This window comes from Molossus molossus, unplaced genomic scaffold (genome assembly GCF_014108415.1).
Source record: "Molossus molossus isolate mMolMol1 unplaced genomic scaffold, mMolMol1.p scaffold_m16_p_5, whole genome shotgun sequence".
Classification (NCBI taxonomy): domain Eukaryota; kingdom Metazoa; phylum Chordata; class Mammalia; order Chiroptera; family Molossidae; genus Molossus; species Molossus molossus.
Window position 1 is genome coordinate 8,733,413 of NW_023425388.1, and position 20,514 is coordinate 8,753,926.

Below are 20,514 nucleotides of genomic sequence, written 5' to 3' on the forward strand. Positions count from 1 at the left end.
ACCCAGATCCACCGCAGGAAAGAAGGCAGCTGGGGGCGCGCGTGTTCACCCCGTCTTAGCAGTAAAGAGCATGAGGATTGGGAGTTAGGAGGAGGGGACTCCTGTCACGGACAGAAGGATGCCAGCAGCAAGGACACTCTCTGAGCCCCCTCACCACCGTTCTCTCCCAGGGGGGAGTGGACTGCATCGCAGGCGCCGACGGGATTCTGGGAGCCCCCAGTTTTCCTCCCTGCTCCCATGTTTGTTGGCTCTGAGCCTGGGGACACGTTCCTATACCTCCCTACGCTGCTGTTTCTTCCTGTGCAAATGGGCCTGACAGCACCCCCACTTCACATGGCTGCTGGCCCCTGAAATGGAGTACGCAGGTGTGCACTGAACACCCGGTGCAATGGTGTCGGTACTCAAGAGGGGGCTCTGTTCCTGCTCGGGCACCCACTCGGCATTAATCAGCGGTTTCATTCGCGCGTGCGTCCAGTTCGGATCTGGAATGTCACCGGTGTCACCCCCCTGGCCTCTCCCCTGCCCCTCCTCCTCTCCCTCCCTGCCTCACTCCCTCCCTACCCCCGACGATTCTCAGCAATGAAGGTCTTTCCAAAACCATCGCCGTGGGCGGTCTGACGCGTGTCCAGATGTGCCCCGGGCTCCCCTCACTCAGCTGGACACTCCTCCCCCAGGGAACTTTCCAGAGCCTGCCAGTAGGTCAGCATCTTCTGAGGCTGGATGAAATGGCAGGCCACGATCTTCTTGAAGCGGCAGGTGGAGAAGCTGAGGCCGCCCGGGAAGAAGGTCTGCTCGGAGTGCAGCTCCTCCAGGCCGATGTTCAGCTTGGCGAGGCACAGCCCCACGAACACGTCCTCCAGTTTGATGAAGGGGACGCTGTCCGACACGTTGTACACCCGACTCGCCACGTCGCCGGAGAACACGTAGGCCGTGCCCGAGCAAAAGGGCGGGTACTTGTCCCACGGGTATTCGTGCCGGCTGACGAACCACTTGTTGTACTTCTCCCGGATGGGGAGCTCGTGCATCTTCAGGAAGCCGGTGACGAACCTGCTGGTCCTGTTCTTCTTCAGCAGCAGCTCGGTCAGGTAGCGGACGTTCACGAACATGTCGGAGTCCGTCTTCATCACGAAGGCCGCCTGAGGGCAGAAGAGGTGGACCCACTCGATCCCCATCATGGTCTTCAGAGTCAGGTTCAAATACACGTCCACGAAGTCCTTCTGGATGACGTCACGGTGCTGCCGGCTCTCCTGGGCCACCGCCCGGGACGCGTCCTTCCTGGGGGTGGTTCCGAGCAGGAAGAATGTCTTTATCCGTCTCCCGCTCACCACCTTTTCTTTCCCCCACGTCTTCCGGATGGCCTCGCGCGCGAACAGCTGCTCGTGGGAGGATGTCACCAGCAGGACGAGGAAGGGGGGGTCTTGCCGGCAGTCTATATCTGGGAGCTGCAGGAACTGCCCGTGCTCCTTCTTGAAAACAAAAGCATCTTCTTTAAAGAGGGACAGGTTGTGCATGCTGAGATACAGACAGAGGGCTCCCAGGACCACGAGGGACATGTACAGCCACCTCATCTTCACACAGGCCATCTGAAAGGAGCAAAATCAAGTGGTCAGACCTCGGAAGCGGGAGGGCGTGTGAGCTGTCCCCCGGGCGGCGGGGACGGGCGAGGAGACCCACGATTCGTGGCTGGTGCTTCGGAAACTCTGGGATCTCACTGCACACAGAACGGGAGCCGTGGTTTCACAGGGACGCAGAGGGGACCGCCTGGGGGGTTCACGCCACACCACACAGTGAGGACCACAGGGAATGACAATGGTCCTGCTCCGAGGCCGGCCGGCCCTTCACTGTGGAGTCTCGGGTTTCGTATGTAGAAGGACATGTGACCACATCGCCCACCAGCGCCCACCAGCTCTGCCTTCTCCGACTGCACAGTGAAGTCCCGCTGCAGGGCCATTTGCATTCTTCTCTGATGGAATCAAGCACCTGTATCACTCCCAGAAAGAAAAGACCCCTTTCCCCATTTGCACAACTACCTTGAGCCCGGCTGGTGTGGCTCAGTGGTTGAGCATCGACCCATGCACCAAGAGGTCACCGGTTCGATTCCTGGTCAGGGCACATGCCCCGGTTGTGGGCCAAATCCCCATTGGGGGCATGCAAGAGGCGGCCAATCGATGTTCCCTCTCATCGATGTTTCCATCTCTCTCTCCCTCTCCCTTCCTTTCTCTCTAAAATCAATAAAGGGAAAAGAAAAAAAAGAAATTCCACCCCTGCTAGTGGTAGTGGTGATGTCGTTGTTTAGGTTACTTTTTAAAGTCACCTGTCTGATTCTATCATCTTCTGCCCCTCCACCTCTGTGAGTTCTCAACAAATCAGGATGACCCCTGTTAACGTCAGAACATTAAGAAAGCAAACAACTCACGTTTTCCCGGTGAGATGAACCTCTGGTTAAAAAGCCCAGCCACAGGGTAGATTCCAAGAGGAACTTCGTTCCAAATTGTTGTTAGCATCAGCCGTGCGGCACTCTCAGGCTCTGGCTCGGTTAGTCTACAGAAAACGACGATCCTGGCTCAGGAGTCACTACAAGGGAAAAACAAAATGAAGAGCGTCATTCAGACCTCTCGGGCCTCACTGGCAGCTCCACCTCCTGCAGTGCCCCCTGTTTACCACAGTGACGCCCTCGCCCTACCACCTGCCTGTGTAACCTTGGGGAACCTTAGAGCCCGACCCTCGCTGTTCTCATCTGTAAAATGAGTACGATGGAGACAAATTCCACCACGTGGTGCACCTGTCGACGACAATAACATCGTGCAGGTATCCGAGCACCCTACCTGGACTAAGGATCAGGGCAGCACCCAGGGCTCTGTAGAGACATCCGTCAGTTACAGTCCAATTTCTCATGTCGATATCGACCTTCTCTAGAGTGTAGCTGACTCTTAAAGAACTTAGCACAGGGAAGAAAACCCTCAACTCTCAAGTCGGTGTCCATGTCTTCCAAATGTCATCCTAGGCAAGAGGACAGAGGGGCCAGCAGGAAAAGAAACTGACCAGGTGAAAGAAAAGGGTTGGTTATTTTGATGGCAAAGAGAACCCTGTAATTTCATTCAGTCGAAATTGTGTTCCAAACATATTCAAGTATATTCAGGAAAGAAATGGAACGGTGACGGAGCTTCCCAGGAGTAGCTAACTCTCTGGAGACCACCGCGGTCCGGGTCCTGCTCTTCTCGGGGCCCCAGCCCAGAAGCATCCTTGGAGCTGGACCCCCACCGCCTCCGGAGAAATCGCTCCCGGGGGTGACGACGAGTCGGAGCTGGGGCTGGCCGGGTGCTGAGAATTCTGCTTCCTTCTTTCTTCCTTTGTGAGATTATGTATGTGCAGGCCTGGAATGTGCAGTTTATTTTGCCAGGGGAAGGGGTGCACTTCCCCCCACAATATGTTTGAGAGAGAAACATAAAAACCCAACGCGAGAGAAAGGTATTTCTCTATTTTGTTTCCTGTCTCGGACCAACTTGCTTGTCTTCAGTGGGCTGCCTCAATAGAAACCTTAGGTGCCTTTTCTAAGGACCTGTGCAAGGGTCTCCGTCCAGGGATGGACGCTCGGCTCGCTGCCGGCACTGGCCTCTCGCTGGACCTCAAATAGCGGCCCGGAGGCAGAGCAAGTGGCAGGGGTCCCCCAGGCCAGAGCTCCCTGGCATTTCTGTTTGCTTTTCACGTGCAACCAGAACATCTTCCTGCCAACAGTGGGGTGACTGAGAGACGAACCCATTCACAAAGCATTGGCCTCTTTGATTGAGTCTATTTCGTGTGCTTTACGGACCCAACCCAACCTTCCACTGGAGGTGGACTCAGGGGCTCATCCAGAACCCACAGGGGAGAGCCCGAGCGGAACGTTTCTAGGAGGGGAAGTGTATACCCCGGGGACCTGGCCCCCGCAGGCCAGCTGGGAGGCAGGAAGCAGCGTGGCCTGGGCAGAGCCATGAACAGGCTCTCTGCTACGGGAGCCCCACCTTCCAAGCACGCCCGGACCAGCCTGTGCGGCCTGGCCAGCCGGTCGGTAACGGAACAGCGGTTCCCTTAGCAAATGCTGCATTCCAGACTCTGCTCTCTTATCCTGCGCGCATGACAGACAGACACAGACACAGAGCCTCGGAACTGGAGTAGACACGCACTGCGCATGAATTATAGATCAAGGCAGAAGGTGGCAGGCCCTTTCTTCCCTTCTCCTCCGCCTCCCACCTTCCACAGGCTCCTCTGTGGGCATCAGAGTGGCCAGCTTCGGCTGGGGTCGCTGTGCCCCTTCTGGGCTGGAGTGCCCGGAGGGCCATGGGTATGCCTCCCCTTATATCCCAGAGGCTGTGCCCTGGTTAGACACTGGGCACATCTGAATTATAGTGAAACAAACAATAGCACAAAGCGAGAGCCTCCAAGGGAACCTGAAAATCAGAACCTGACCGCCTCCGTGTCATGTGGACCGCCTCCCAGGCCAGTGTGGGCAGGACCTTCGTCTTAGGTCACAGGCCCCAGAGACGAAGGAAAGGGTTCAGAGTCCACATGCCCAACAGGTAGAAAGCTACAGACGTGGTCTGAAAAGCTAAGTTCCCGGGCTGGTGCGGAGGACCTGCTGGATTGAAGGGGAAGATCCGATGGTCAAGCCCAAGCCTGCGGCCAGGAGCACCAGGCCCTGGTAGCTCATGGTGCGTGCTCACATCCAGGCCACCCAGACCTATTCTGTGCCGGAGCAGGAGCCAGCCATGGAGGACTCCTCCGGGGAGCAGTGTGTGACGGAGCTCAGAGCAGCCGGCTAGACGCCGCAGACGCAGCAGCCCACGAAGACACAGGCACTGTGAGCGAACAGTGTCTGAGAACTAGCCAGGGGTCCCCGTTGGTCTTTTCAGTCACAGATGGAGGCAGTTGGGAAGAAATGTACCCATTTGGAAGGCAGATTCTCAGAGTCAAGGACTGTGATGAGCTTCCAGTGATTGTAATTGGCAACAGAGCAGCTGTGTGTCATCAAAGACAGATGACACAGGAGGGACGGCAGGTAGCACGCCCCTGAAGGTCATGACTCCCGCTGGTGTCAGGAGAGGCCAGGGTGGACACAGATCACGCCTGCATCAACGGGTCCGGTTATAAGGAAATGTCAAGAGCAAGAACGTCCGCTTCACCAGACCCAACATGGAAAGAAAAAGCTAAGGCTGCCATTGTGTCCTTTTCTGAGACGCCCTTAAGTTTCAGCTGCCGGCTGCCAGGAAAAGCCTCCTCTCCTCTCCATACCCTCTGCCGCACGCGGGCACCTCTCTAGCCAGAGGCAAATGGTCACCGTGGCAGCCTTGACGAAGAAGCGGGCTGACCTTTCTCCCTGAAGCTCACCCCACGGCCATCTCAAGACAGATGTAAAGGAAGCACTAGGCAGCTTCAAAGATATCTGATCACTTTGACACATTTACCTGTATTTACACATCCCTTTTTTTTTCTTTATTGATTTTGAGAGAGAGAGGAATAGAGATAAAAACATCGATGGGCCGCCTCCTACATGCCCCCCACTGGGGATCGGGCCCACAACCTGGGCATGCGCCCTGACCGGGAATCGAACCAGCGACCCCTTGGTGCATGGGCTGATGCTCAACTACTCAGCCACACGGGCCAGGTAACACACATTCCTTTTTAAGGGCTGGCAATTTAATAGGGATGAAACAGGTTTGGAACCTAAGCTGTTTGCTGAAGTCATAGGTTTTGAAATAACTTTGAACCTCTGGAGTCACGTTGCCTACTGTGACTCTAGTCTCAGAAACAAGCTGCCTTTTGGGGTGAAGTTTCGTCTGCCTTGACCACTACTTTTTCCTCTGAAATGTCTGCTGCCACATTCCAGCAAGATGCCCTGACTGAACCCTCAGCAGTGAGACACGCAGGCCTTTACCACCTGTCTTCAGGGCCCAACACCAACATGCTTGCTGTAGTTATACATTAAAAATTGCCTTTAAAGCCTTTATTTTTACTCCTACTCTTAAAGGTGGTAATATCCCATGTGGCCAAATATCTGGACTCATTCTGGACTTAGGCTTCTCAATGTCCTTGGTTTTCTAATTGAACTCTTTTCACAACCATGTTGAAAGTAAAAGTAAAGAATTTATGTGTGCCTTCCATTTGAAGTCTTTCTAGATAAGGCATTAAAAAAAAACTAAAACTGCCTGGCTGGTGTGGCTCAGTGGATTGAGCACTGTCCCATGGACTGAGGTCCTGGTTCGATTCCCGGTCAGGGCACGTGCCCTCATTAGAGGCTCGATATCCAGTAGGAGGCGTGCAGGAGGCAGCTGCTCAATGTTTCTCTCTCACATGGATGTTTCTCTCTCTCTCTCTCTCCCTTCCTCTCTCTCTAAAAAAAATCAATAAAAACTTGTTTTTTAAAAAACCAAAACTGTTTCTATTTGTAATGTAAACTGTGGAATTGATCTTTCCAGGGTGAGGGATGATTAATGTTTCTGCTCTGTACTTTTATACATTATTTTCTTATCAAACTGTGTTTTCACAGCATATCTTGTGTCTATGTAAAGCTGAGTATATAATTCTCACTGCTCACTTTTAACTGACAAAAAAAGTAGAAGCTACAGAAACTGTAGTAGAATTTTATTGCCATTCTGGTCCTGGTATACCCACCCTTGGCCAGTCCCACGGCTACTCGAGAAAGCTTCCCAGTAGAGGACAGCAGGATGAGGACCTGAAATCACTTTCAACACCCCTCCTAGATACTGACTGTTCCACCAGGTAGTACGTGCAGAACCTCGGATTGACAGTTAGTGTAAATGTGGGGGGCTTCTGTTTTCTTTTTAATTCTGTGGATGGTGTTGACATAATTCCAAAGTATGTTCCCGATCTGGAGATACTAAGTGCACTGCACAGCCGTCACTTTATCGAACGTGTGTTAATGGTCCATGAGGTTTATGACGCGCACCCTTATTGAGCTTCAGGTGCTAGAATTAAAATTGAACTGCCCTGGCTGGTTTTGCTCAGCAGTTAGAGCATCAGCCTGCGGTCTAGAGACCCGGGTTCGGTTCCCACTAAGGGCACGTACCTCGGTTGCAGTTTGTCCCCGGCCCTGGTTGGTCGTGCGGGTGGCAGCCACTTGATGTGTCCCTTTCACGTCGATGTTTCTCTCTCTCTCCCTCCCACTCTATCTGAACAAAAAATGGAAAAATGTCCTCGGGTGAGGATTAAATAAATAAATAAATAAATAAATAAAATTGATCTGCTATGGCAAGAAAATAAATAAATAAATAAGAATGGAACTTCCAAAGATACCATCAAGAGAATTCAAAACCCCACAGACTAGGAGACTATGCTTGTCATACCTAAATCTGACAAAGGACTATTATCTAGAATAAATCAAGAACTTCTATGAATCAACAAGGAAAAGACAAAAGAAATTTTTTTCTTAATGAATTGTAAACAGGTCACAAAGGAAGATACCGAAATGACCAAAAACCCAAGAAGTGAGATGCTTAGCAATGAGGAAATGCAAATCGAAGCACAATGAAACGTCCGCCACCCACAGAATGACAAAAATGAAGTAGGCCGCAATGCCATGTGCTTCCGCTCTGGAAGGCTGTTTGCTTCTGCAGCGCCCTCTACAGTGAAAGACGAGCTATGACCAGCAGACCACTCAACACAACCGATTGCTTGCATCCGCCAAGCGTCCCCGCCAAGAATGTTCAGAGCACACCGCTCATAAAAAATCTGGCCCAGCCAGTGTGGCTCAGTGGGGAAGTCACTGTGAGCCTAGATCCATTTTCACAGAGTAGTCAAAGGAGTGAATTTGGAGCTAAGAGACAAGAGATTGAAATATTGCACAAATGTAAACAAGAAATTTCCATCAACAGCAGGATGGACCAGTGAAATGCTCCACAGCCATTAAAAAATAAAAACTGGCCCAGCTGGTGTGGCTCAGTGGCTGAGCGTCGACCCATGCACCAAGAGGTCCCTGGTTCAATTCCCGATCAGGGCACATGCCCAGGTTGTGCCCGATCCCCAGTGGGGGGCATGCAGGAGGCGGCCAATCAATGTTCTTCTCATCGAAGTTTTTATTTATGTCTCCCTCTCCCTTCCTCTCTCTCTAAAATCAATTTAAAAAAATTTTTTTTAAATACAAACTGTTGTTCTGATGGATTTCTCAGTTGGTTGGAGCGACATCCTATCTCGGGTTTGATTCCTGGTTGAGGCGCATACAGGAATTTCGGGCTCGATTCTCAGTAAGGGGCGTGCAGGAGACAGCCGATGTTTTTCTCTCATTGATGTCTCTCTCTCTCCCTTCTTCTCTCTCTAAAAAAAACAATAAAAAGATCTTTTTTAAAAAATAAAATGTCATAACAACATAATGTGCAGAAACTTAAAAACAGGATTAAGCCTGGCCGGTGTTGCTCAGCAGTTAGAGCATCAGCCCGAGGACAAAGGGGTCACAGACTTGAGTTCCGGTCAAGGGAATGTACCTGGGTTGCAGGTTGGATCCCTGGCCCTGGCTGGGGTCGTGTGAGAGGCAAGCAATGAATATGTCTCTCCCATCGCTGCCCCCCCCCACCTCCCTCCCTTCCACTCTATCTAAAAATATCAATGGAGTCCAGCCAGTGTGGCTCAGCGGTTGAGCGTTGACCCATACACCAGGAGGTCACCAGTTCAATTCCCAGTCAGGACACATGCCCAGGTTGCGGGCCTGATCCCTGTTGGGGGCATGCAGGAGGCTGCCAATCAATGTTCTCTCTCATCCATGTTTCTCTCTCTCTCTTCCTCTCACTTCCTCTGTTTCTAAAATCAATAAAGAAAAAAATGTTTTTTTAAGAATATTTAAAAATAAATAAATAATCGATGGGAAGACATCTTCGGGTGAGGATTAACAACAACAACAAACAGGGTCACTACCACTCCCGGAAACTGAGTCAGCACCTACTCCGTTTTCCACTACAAATCAGCTTAAGACGCTGGCGAGCAGAAACCAAGCCCCCGTTGACGCTGGGTTGGGAAGACGGAGGGTCTGGAGACAGAAGACGGGTCCACGTGCGGCCCAGTCGCGGCGGTGGTGTGACTTGGCAGAAGGCACACCAATGCTCCAGACTGTGACCTCATCTCCCTCCGAGGTGACAGATGCCCCCCTCCCAGCGGAGGTGCAAGCACTGATGTGTGCCCTGTGTAGTCTGTGATGTCAACTCCGTTCTGCCCTTCAGGTCCCACCCTGCTCGAGTCAGACCAGCAGGGTGCACTGTGCACAGCATGGCCCGAACCCCGGGAGAGCAGGAAGGGTGGTCTGCCAGCTGCTCTGCCAGCCTCGCTCCTGATGGTGGCCCACATCCCAGGCCAGGCCTGCAGCCAGCCCGAGGCCACCAGGAGAGGGAACACAGCCTGGGGGCCGCCTGGGGGAGAGGAACAATGAGTGACCGTCCCTCGCAGAGGCGTGAGGAACAGAATGGGGCGTCCCGCAGTGTTCCGGGGAGTACGTTCTTCCTGAAGTCAGTTAAGGAGTCCCAAACCCTCCACAAACATTTTTATATCACGGACCTTTGTAACACGGGTCATTAAACAAAATACATAAGATAAAAAAGGAAATAAATGTATCAAAATGTTTTCAAAGTATGCCGGGGTCAGTGCCTGCTATGGGCTGAATTGTGTACCCCCAAATTCATAGACTAGAGTCTTAACCCCCAGGACCTCAGAATGTGACCGTATTTGGAGATCGAAAATTGACCGAGCTATAATGAGGGTCGTGGGCCCTAATCCAGTTATGACTGGTGTCCTAATTAAAGGGGACGTTTGGGCAAGGACACACACATAGGAAGAATGTCATGTGATGATGAGGACAGTGATTGGGGTGATGCTTCTATAAGCTAAGGAGCCCAAAGATGGCAGCAACCACCAGAAGCTGGGGAGGATGCGACAGTCTCCCTCCAGCCTCGGGAGGACCCCGCCCTGCCAACACCTTGACCTGGGACTTCCAGCCTCCAGACTGTCTAAGCCCCCCAGTGTGCGGTGCTCTGCAGCCCCGGAAACCACCACAGCACCCACAGTCATGAAGGAAGAAGAGCAAAGTTTCAGTGAAAGGTTCATAAAAATAAGAATGTAATGTTTTCCCATCTGAGGTGTCAGACCCCAGGTTATTCCTCCTGCCCTGGCGTCCGGGATCGTCTCCGGGTCCACACACCTGTGATCACACCGCAAAACAAGGATGGCAGCGATTCTGGGAGGACAGCGCGGTGGACATGGAGGCAGGGCTGAGATCACCCCCACATTCTGGTCACTCTGAGGTTGGTGGTGGCTGTCCTTGTTATCTCTACCCGACCTGCCCTTCTGAGGGGGCCAAGGCTGAGCCAGGGCCTGGGAGTGGGGATTGGGGACAAGCAGAGTGGGACATTTGTGAGCTGCACACTTTTACCATTCTTTTCGGTAAAACAGTTTTTATCTTATGAAAAAAAAAAAAAGTGGTGATAATGCTGACAACTTTTTAAAATTTTCCTACTTAACAAAATAAACCGTCAACTCCATTCCAAACCCTCTCCCGTCTAAGAAACGTCTCACCCTCCACTGCGGCTCCCAGGGGCAGCTCCTCGGGGGCCCAACAGGCGTGTCCCTTGGCTGTGGCGGTCACACCAGCTGCCCTGGATACTGGAGAGACCCCTTGGGTGAGAAGGGCATTCAAGAGCCCTGCAGTGAGGAATGGCTTTTGCTTCTTCCTCTGCCCTTCACATCACCTCGGCTCAGCCAAGAGCAGCGAACGAAACTCAGTCACCACTCACCTCTCACGCCCAGCTGCGGCTGTAGGAAGCGCCCCCACCAGCGGGGCCTCGGGCATCCTGCGCCCTCCTTGGAGGCCGACCAGCTGGGCCAGGAGCACGGCCGGCTGCAGAGCTTCCAGGGCAGCCCACGGCTGTCACGAGAGCACAGCAGCCCGCCCCCATGCCAGCCCCTTCGCTGCCTCCGAAATCCTCAGCCGAGTGCCGCCGGGGGCCAGGAGCCCAGGGCTCAACCATAAGATGTACCTTCGAAGGGTCAAAGCCCAAGGACAAGCAGAGCGGTGACCACACACAGCAAGGAGGTGTGTGCGCCTGGCAAAGCCTCTCCCTGACCAAACCCAGGCTCCTCTGGATGCCTTCTCAGCGAGGCCTCGCCTTTGGACTTCCCTGCCCATCTGTGCATCGCCCCGTTTAGCAAGAACCCTGCTAAGTGGGGGTAGTCAGAATCCCTCACCGTCAGTGTCTGCTCACACTCTCCATCCCCCAGGCCTGGGGTCGGATGAGCCTGGCCTTAGTCAGAGCCCTCCCCCACCCGTCACGCCCGCCTGCTGGCCCACCCTGCCCCTGGCCATAGACTGCTGCTGCCGGGCGGGGTTCCAGCAGAGCCCAGCTCTACAGTGAGCTGCCACCTGCCCTCCACAGTCGTTCTGAATAAACCTATTGTGCCACCTTCTCCGCTGTCCAGCTATTTATTCTTTGACAGACTGAAGGAAGAACGGAGGTCCCATCTGGGGATGTTCAGGGGAGCTGCTCTAGGGAGCCCCACGGGCAGAGGCACGAAGTCCCTCAGGGCCTGGTGGGTCCCAGAAACGGGGTACTCTGCAAAGGGAAAGCTTGGGAGTAAGGCTGGGGACCAGGTGGTGCTTTCACCAGCCAAGGAGCTCTCAAGGTCGGCATGAACCCACCAGCGGCTGGGGAGAGGCCTGGGACAGAGTCTCCGTCACAGCCTCGGAACCAGCCCTGCCCACACCTTGACCTCGGACCGGCCTCCAGGGCTGTGAGACCATACACTTCTGCTGCTCCCGCCGCTTAGCCGGCGGTACTTTGTTATGGCGGCCCGGCAACACCGAGACTCTGACCCCGTGCCTCGATGAATACAATCACGCAAACGCTGATCAGCTGAATGTCTGCAGTGCGCCTCCGTGGGCCTCACTCAGTGACAAACAGGGGCGGTGTGGATTGGACCCGGCGCACAGCGGCACCGCATTTAGTCTGCGGCTCCCTCCTGTCGCTATGAAGACCTGGAAAGGGAAATGTTTTCCCACGTGACTTTCCCACGCTCGATTTTTATTCCTGTTTGGAGAAAACTCTCCACGTAGGAACAGTTACCAAACAGCAGACCAACAGTGACACTGAAGATCTGAAACCAGCTGGGGGCTCTTTCCATTCAGCTGTGTGCCATCCTGCCTTCTGCCCATCTTACCTTCCAGGGACGGCAGCTCTGCTCTGGCCACCGCTAGGTAGTCACGGCTTTGCCGCGACTCTGCGGGAACCCCTGCAAGGAAGAAAATGCTAACGTGCAAACAGCACCTCCTAGCCCAAGGCCAGGTGCCTCCTGTGTCTTTCACTGTTTCTCACTTGAAAACCCAGCACAGACACCATGAATCCATGGAGCAGGCCAAACGTGTGTGAGAGAGAGATGTCACTGACCGAGGTCACCGCTGCCCAAGCAGTCACAGGGCGTATTAACGAAACCAAGACCAGATGCCCAGCAGAGGCCCTCTCCGGGATGCGGGCTGACCGGGCAACCTGCTTCCAGCTCACTCACCTTTACTTTACTCCAAATCTGGCTAAAAGTACACAGCTTTCACTGAAGATAACTTTGGCAGGAAAACCACAGATTTTAATATGGAATGACTCACAGTGAAAATATGACACTTCCTAAAGCTCATTAACATTGTTAAACATTGGTGGGTTCGTGCGAGTCCCACTGTTCCACTCAGCCACCTCTCTTTTTCTTCACTGGTGTCTGGTTTTGAATGCCAGATGTTCAGAACAGGCTGGGCCATCTTCTTATAAAAACCAAAGCTTTCTATGTGCCCTAAGAATTGTATTGAGAACATACATTATATTTTAACAATACAAGAAACATAACACATTGATTGGAGAAACAAAAACTCAAAGTTAGACTCAAATAAGTGACATCTAAGCACTATTTTCAAATCCGTATTATTTTCATTTTAAAACAGCATTTCCCTATTCTAACCGCATGCACTTCTGAATAGCCATGTAACTGTCCACAGACTTAAGAGAAAAAACAATAAGCTATCATCCTGGCCATAAAGCAATAAAACTAGGAATTAACAATAATTTTGATCAAGATCATCAAAAATCTCAACCACTTAAAAACAAAAAATAAATGAACTATGAGGTCAAAGGAGAAATTAAATGTGCAATAACAGACTAATTATAAAACAAAACAGATGAGAACACTAGATATGTTTTCAGGATGTGCTCAAAGCTGCTTTTAGAGGCAAATGCATAGCCTTAAGTATTTTCAACATTAAAGAAAATAACTAAGCTCTCAAAGAATTAAAAAAAAAATACAGAAAATAGCAACAATAATAAAACTAAAAGTAGTATTAAATTTATTTAAACATTAAAACAAAATACTACTGATAAATATGCACACACTCTTTAAAATGGACTAAACTTTAACATATCTAATAAATACAGGAAGTAGACAGAAAAAAATAAAATAAAAACTGGACATGGGAAATGCTACATAGAAGATAATCAAGATGTTAAAAAGTTTTGTGTTTGGAACCCAAAGGAACTGGGTCAGATCTTAAGTCTGACCCTTGTTCATTATGAGACTCTGGGCATGGTCACCTTCTTAAGACAGTTTCCTCTAAAAATGAAAAATGGAAAACGTTTAAAGTGAGAAAATAATGCTAACTACCTCCTAAAGTCTTTGTGAAATTCAAATAAATACTTTCTGGTACCTAAGAACTAATAAGCTCTCAGGCAAGAGTCTAGATCATTCCTAAGACTTCTGTGATGTTAGTCTGCTTGATTCGTTAAGGCGCTACAATCCCTTCTGACATATGCTCAGGATATAATCACTTGATGTGTACCCATTAGGTCTACTGTGCAGGGCAACAATTATGATTTCATCTTCAAAATAATAAATTTTATAGAAATTGCTGAAAATTCATAGTCTTCCAGGTTTGAAGTGGAATTGACATGGCAGGATCTGGTGAGGGGGCAGGGGACATGAAGTAATTTGACAAGGGTCAAAATGTCCTCTAAAAAATATCTCCTTACTACACAGTTGTGTGCTTTAAAAAAAAAAAAAAAAGCATCCTACTAAAATGTACAGAGGTGACCTCATTAGAATCTGCCTGCATAAGCAGGACATTGAAATGGCAACAACATCTAGGAACACAACACTGAAGAGCAAAGAACAGAATTTAGAAAACAAGAGTCAGGAGGGGGAAAAATGAAGGTGGAAAGGGATCAACTGTATACATAAGAGAAAAACCAGATGAATGTCCCAGTAGTGGCTAGCACTAACACTTCCTGTGTTCCAGCTACTGTGCTAAGCACTTTTCACGTGATTATTCGCCTGTTTTTACCACATATCTATGAGGTGGATGCTAATCTTCTCTTTTATTGAGGAGACCCCACAGAGTGAAATCACTAGCCTGTGTCCTAGAGTGAGTTAATGGTCAAAGCCAACATCTACAGCCTGGTAAAGGCACCCCAGGGTCCACAGACCTAAATGCCACTGCTCACCACCCTTACCCCTGGCCTTCAGTATCACAGAGAAGTGTCCCAGCAACCAAAGGAGCCCGAAGAAGGAACTGGTCATCATCAGTGTCAATCCTACGGAAAACTATGGAGCCTGAAGCTCTCAGACTTCCCAAAGGCAGCTTCAGTGGAGTGATTGTGGCTAAAACTGGAGAGCAAATTACAATCTTTCAGAAGAAAAGGAAGACAATAGGGGGCAGTTGGCTTAAATAAAACTTTCCATTCAAGGAACCAACAGCTAAAGAGACAAGGATCCAAAACATGGGAGGTGCAGCTGGAGAACTCCTATGCATCCCTTAAAACCCTGCTCAGACACCACTAGTTCTATGTAGGCTTCTGCCCTATCTTGTCTTCCCCACAACTGACATTCCCCTCTTCCATGGACTCCCATAGCACATTGTAACATCTATTAGAGTGCTGGTTTTACATTTTACTTTATTGTAGCTGACTCCCCAACTAGACTGAGCTTCCTGTGGTGAGGGACTGGTATTTATTTTTGTATCCCCAGGGTCTAGCCCATTGTCCCACTTGGAACAAGTAGGCAGGTACCCAGTAAATATTTGTTGCATAAAAATTAATGGAATGTGGGAAGGGGTGGGGAGAAATGGAGCTGTTCAGTTAAGCCTGAGAACAGGACAAACTAGGGGATCAGTAAGTGATGACTAATGGAGAACAATGATGGAAAGAGGGGCTGGGGGACAGGAAGAAAGAAACCAAAGAGCTTCTATGCATAACCAGTGCACACAGACAACATTCCGATGAAGGTGGGGGAGCAGGAGCAGGAAGGAGGGTGTCAGTGGGGGAAAAGAGGGGTCAAAAATAAAGATAAATTTTAAAAAAGAAAGAAAGAGCCCAGATTGAAGGAGCTAAAGGGAATGTGGTGTGCTATCGGTGCAGGTCCAACTTTCTGAAACTGCCTGACCGGACAGCAAGGGGACCACGTGCGTCTGGGGCAGTGGAGTGAGGCGTGGGAGAGAGGTGGGGCTGCAAGTCGGGGAACCACTGGACCAAACAAAATAAACAGGCTTCTTTACTGTAGGACTTTTTGGAAACTTTACTAAGTTCGTGAATCTTAAAAAGAAGATTGGTGGCCAGGCATATCCAAATTTCTCTTATGCTAAAACACTCTGTGAGAGACGCACCCCTCAGCTAACAAATCGAACAGATAAAGAAAAGATTGAGTGAGGTCCCAGCTGAGTCAGCAGGAAAACAACAGCCACCAGGCTTTATGACTCTCAGTGTCTAGGAAGCGACCACATGAAAACGCCTTTCTCACATCCTAACTCCTTCGTAACCATTTACATCTCCCACATGCCTTCCGCACGGTCGGTTTTCATCGGCCCGAAGGACCTCTGCTTCCCCTCGCAGGATAACAAGTGTGAACGCTGCTTTTGCACCCACAGGCCGCTACAGGTGACCCAGCAAAACAACTTCAAGCAGACAGGTGGCAACGGGATGTGTCTGAAGTCAGCCAACAGAAAACGGGGAAAGCGCATAGGTAATATATTGGATAGAAGTGCTATACCACAGTCTAAAAAGGGAAGTGTAGGTCTGTCAAAGAATAACTCGGAGAAAACTACTCATGCTGCATGTTGTTTAGTTACCTTTCACGGGAGTGATTGTCTTTCATGGGAGAGCCAACTGGTAAACTGACCCTGAGAGCCAAGGCAAAACCAAGCCTTACAAGAGGATGAGGAGAAAAATTATGGTCTTGGAGTAATTAATCTTATTTGCACATTCTTGGGGGGGGGGTGTCACCTGATTAGTTAATACCTAGCAGTGAGGGAATTGGAACATTTGGTCCTTTAGAAGACCAAATAAGGGTAAAATTTGGCCAGAACACACTGAGAGTTAGCTGTGGAGCCCTACCATTTATTTGCCTCATTCAAATTTCTCAGTTCCTTCATTCATGTTCAACTATAACAGGCACCTGTTTCCCAAATATCGAACACCTGGTCATTGTGCCAGACTTCATATAAAACTGGGACCCTGAACAGCCACTCTGATCTACTGCTGATGGCTTGAATGACAGTAGCAGCCATTATTTCATAAATGTGTATTAACATATTGAGACATCTATTTCTCTATTTTGTCCACACGGAAATAAAACAGGAAGTTCAAAATTTGCCAAAAATACGCAATAAATGGTCAAACAGAGGGACACACCTCTTGGCATACTCTGTGAAAATGGAGGTCAAGAAAAAACACTAAAAACATCAGAATTTTACATGTACCTTTTATGAGGGAGGTGAAATCAGGGGAAAGGTGAGAAATTGAAATTCATGAAAATCACCCAGCTGGTGTGGCTCAGTGGGTTGAGTGTTGTCCCATGGACCGGGAGGTCCCAGTTTGATTCCTGGTCAGGACACATGCCCAGGTTGCAGGCTCGGGGTGTGCAGGAGGCAGCCAATTGACACAGCAGTTCACTATATCATCTTATAATACAGAGCCTTCATAAATTTGTAAGCCTTTCACAACATTACCTCAAAACATATAACACAGCCCTGGCCGGTTTGGCTCAGCGGTTGGAGCATCAGCCTGTGGACCAGAGAGTCCCAGGTTCGGTTCCCGCTAGGGGCATGTACCAAAAAAAAAAAAAAAACATATAACACAAAAACTGACAGTATTACAAAGGTAAATTGTATTTTTACATATTCCTCTCAGAAGGTATAATACAAGCAAACCAAAAACTAGTAATAGTGATTTGATCAAGAAAATAAACTTCATTTAATAAACATGTAGAGAAATAGAGAATAAACATTCTTTTTAATTACACATATATCACTTATAGAAGCTAGTCAACATAAAAACATAATGAAGAAAAAATGTATGTTTTCAAAGTTTTAAATATATGAAGGAAATAATTAATGGATTAAAGAGGAACTCACAACGGATCTTAACCCAAATAACAATGAAATAACAACTTATCAAAACCCATGGAATGCAACTAAAATTACCTAGGAATTAACTTATGGATCAAAAAAGGAAAGATTTATAATAAATTAAGCAAGTAATTCAAGAAGAAAGAAAAAAGACAATAAAGTAAATACTAAAAAGGCAAGAAATAAGGATGTGAGTAGCAAAGAAACAGAATAAAACAAAGATATCTACATACTGAAAAAACTGTTTATTAGAAAAACTAATAAAATAAATAAAGTTCTAGCAAAATTTAAGCAAAAAAGAAAGGGGGCACACAAAAAAAAACATATTAAAAATTAAAAGGTTCGCCCTGGCTGGGTTGGCTCAGTGGTTAAAGCGTCCGCCTGCGGTCCAGAGAGACCTGGGTTCGGTTCCCACTAAGGGCATGTACTTCGGCTGCAGTTTGTCCCCTGCCCTGGTTGGGTCATGCAGGTGGCAGGCACTTAACGTGTCCCTTTCACATCAATGTTTCTCTCTCTCTCTTCCTCTCTCTCCCTCCCACTCTATCTGAACAAAATACAAAAAAAATAAAAATAAAAGGGTCCATCCACAACCACAGAGAAATTAAAAAATTAAATTATAATAGATTATGAACAACTTTATGCCAATAAATTCCAAAACTTAGATGAAATTACTTTTTTAAAAAGCATGATAACAAAGTTCTCTGAAGAAGAACTAGAACCTGAAAAATCAAAGACATGGAATCTGTAATCAAAATTCCACCTGCCATCACCCTAAAAGGCAACAACACAAAAATATATAGAGGTAAACTTTACTAAATGTTAAAAGGACGAAAAATTTATTTTGTACAAGCTGTTTTAAAAGGATAGAAAAAAGGGGGGTGGAAGTGGGGAGGAGGGTGTTAATGGGGAAAAAAAGAAGGGATCTCTATAATACTTTCAACAATAAAGATAAAAAGTAATAAATAAAATAAAAGAACTGAAAATATTCTCAACCTCAGACAAGGATAGTAAAAGAAAATTATAAATAATTCCCTTTCAAACATAAATAGAAAGTTCCTAAATAATACACCAGCTTTTTATTAATGTACTATAGCAGTAAATTAAAGGAGGGGGAAAATACGTGATTATCTCAAAAGATACAACCAAAAAAAAAAAAAGAATCAATAAAACTCAGCACTAACTCATAATAAAGGAAACTTTCTTATTTTGACAAAGGGTATTCATCAAACACCTATTATACTTAATAGTGAAAACAAACAGAATTCCCATTAAGGTCGAGATCAAGATAAGGATGTCCATTATCATTGCTTTTATTAAACACTGTACTAGAGGTCCTAGCCAATGTAATAAGACCAGAAAAAAAAAAAAAATGAGATATAAGGATTAGAAGAGAGAAAACTAAGCTATTATTATTTACAAATAATATTGTATCAGATCAAATAGCCTAGATTATTAGACTATATGATCTTAACACTGTAAAAGTTTATCTTAATCTCAGATGTTAACCCTGTAAAAACTTATTTTCACATATGCAAAGTCCATTGCTGATCCAGGATACTTTTGAAACCAGCTATCCTTCAAATGTTGAGTAATCATTTTATAATATTTTTATATTATGACATTCATATCATTACGTGCTTACACAAGCACAGCAAAGAGAGCTAGAAAATGAAGCACCTGCAATTAAATCTCTCAGCACTCATCACTTCAGCTCCCACTTCACTGGCAGGAAAAATCATATGACTGTGCCTAACCTCAAAAATTTAGGGAAGTAAAACCCTCACACATGCTAGGAAGACAAAATAACCAAAGTATCTAAAACAATTATATGTGTAAAACACTCAAGAGACACTACATATAAAATAATAGAACCAATAACAAGCCCTGGCCAGTTTGGCTCAGCGGTTAGAGCATCGGCCTGAGGACCAGAGAGTCCCAGGTTCAGTTCCCACTAAAGACATTTACCTTGATTGCAGTTTGTCCCCAACCCTGGTTGGGGTCGTGTGAGTGGTGACCAGTCGATGTGTCTCTCTCACATCGATGTTTCTCTCTCTCTTCTTCCCTCTCTCCCTCCCGCTTTATCTAAAGATAAATGCAAAAAAAAAAAAAAAAGTCCTCCAGAGAGGATAAAAAAAAATTTAAAAAAAAGAACCAATAACAAAATGTGTCAAATTTAACAAACTTTTGAGATATTATTAATAAAAATGCATGACGTCAATCTAATCACAAGAAAATGTCAGACAAATCCAAACTAAGAAACACTCTACAAAATAACTGCCCTGAACTCTTCCAAAATGTCAAGTCCATGAAAGACAAAGAAAGACAGAGGTACTAGTACAGATTAAAGGTAAATAAGGAGACATGACGACCAAGTGCAACATAGGATTCTGGCTGGGATCCAGAAAAAGAAAAATTACATTAGCAGGAAAAATAGCAAAATTCAAGTAAGATCTGAAAATGAATTAAGCGTACTGTGTCAATGTTAATTTCTTGATCTACATAATTAAACTATGTTAATATCTTACATAACCATGTAAAGGGAAACCAGGTGAAAGCCATAAACTCTCTGAACAAATTTTTGCAACTTTTCTTTAACTCTAGAATTATTTCAAAATAAAGATTTTAAAGTCAGCAACAAAAATTTCACTTACAAAAATATCACTTACAAAGGTATCAAGGACTAACTCTAACAGTGTTAAAGAACATTCAATAAACAATATAATAAATAACAAATAAAAGAGACATGAACTACGTATGCATACCATGTTCATGGATAGAAAGATGCAATCACATAAATAACATGATGCTGTTCCCCCCATAGCTCAAAGATATGGAAGAATGGCTTAAAAGAACAAGGTAGGGTGCCAGGCCAGGGTGGCTTAGTTGATTGAGCAGAGTCCTGCGCACCCCAAGGTTGCCAGTTTAATTCTGAGTCAAGAGACATACCTAGGTTGGGAGTTTGATCCCCCATGAAGGCACCTACAGAAGGCAACAGATCAACGTTTCTCTCACATCAATGTTTCTCTCTGTCTCTCTCTCTGTCTCACCACCACCACCACAACCACCTCTCTCTGAGCACGTCCTCAGGTGAGGATTAAAAAAAAAACAAGGTGGGG

The 20,514-nt window shown here is 47.4% G+C and overlaps 1 protein-coding gene across 1 annotated transcript; it reads right to left on the reverse strand.

The window, feature by feature from the left end:
• Positions 1-647: 647 nt before the first annotated feature.
• On the reverse strand, positions 648-2,525 carry B3GALT5 (beta-1,3-galactosyltransferase 5). Its single transcript, XM_036243709.1, has 2 exons — positions 2,417-2,525; positions 648-1,583 (listed from the first exon to the last, which is right to left on the reverse strand). Exon 2 carries the CDS (start codon positions 1,581-1,583, stop codon positions 648-650), a length of 936 nt encoding a protein of 311 aa, XP_036099602.1. The 5' UTR covers positions 2,417-2,525.
• Between the last annotated feature and the right edge of the window lie 17,989 nt (positions 2,526-20,514).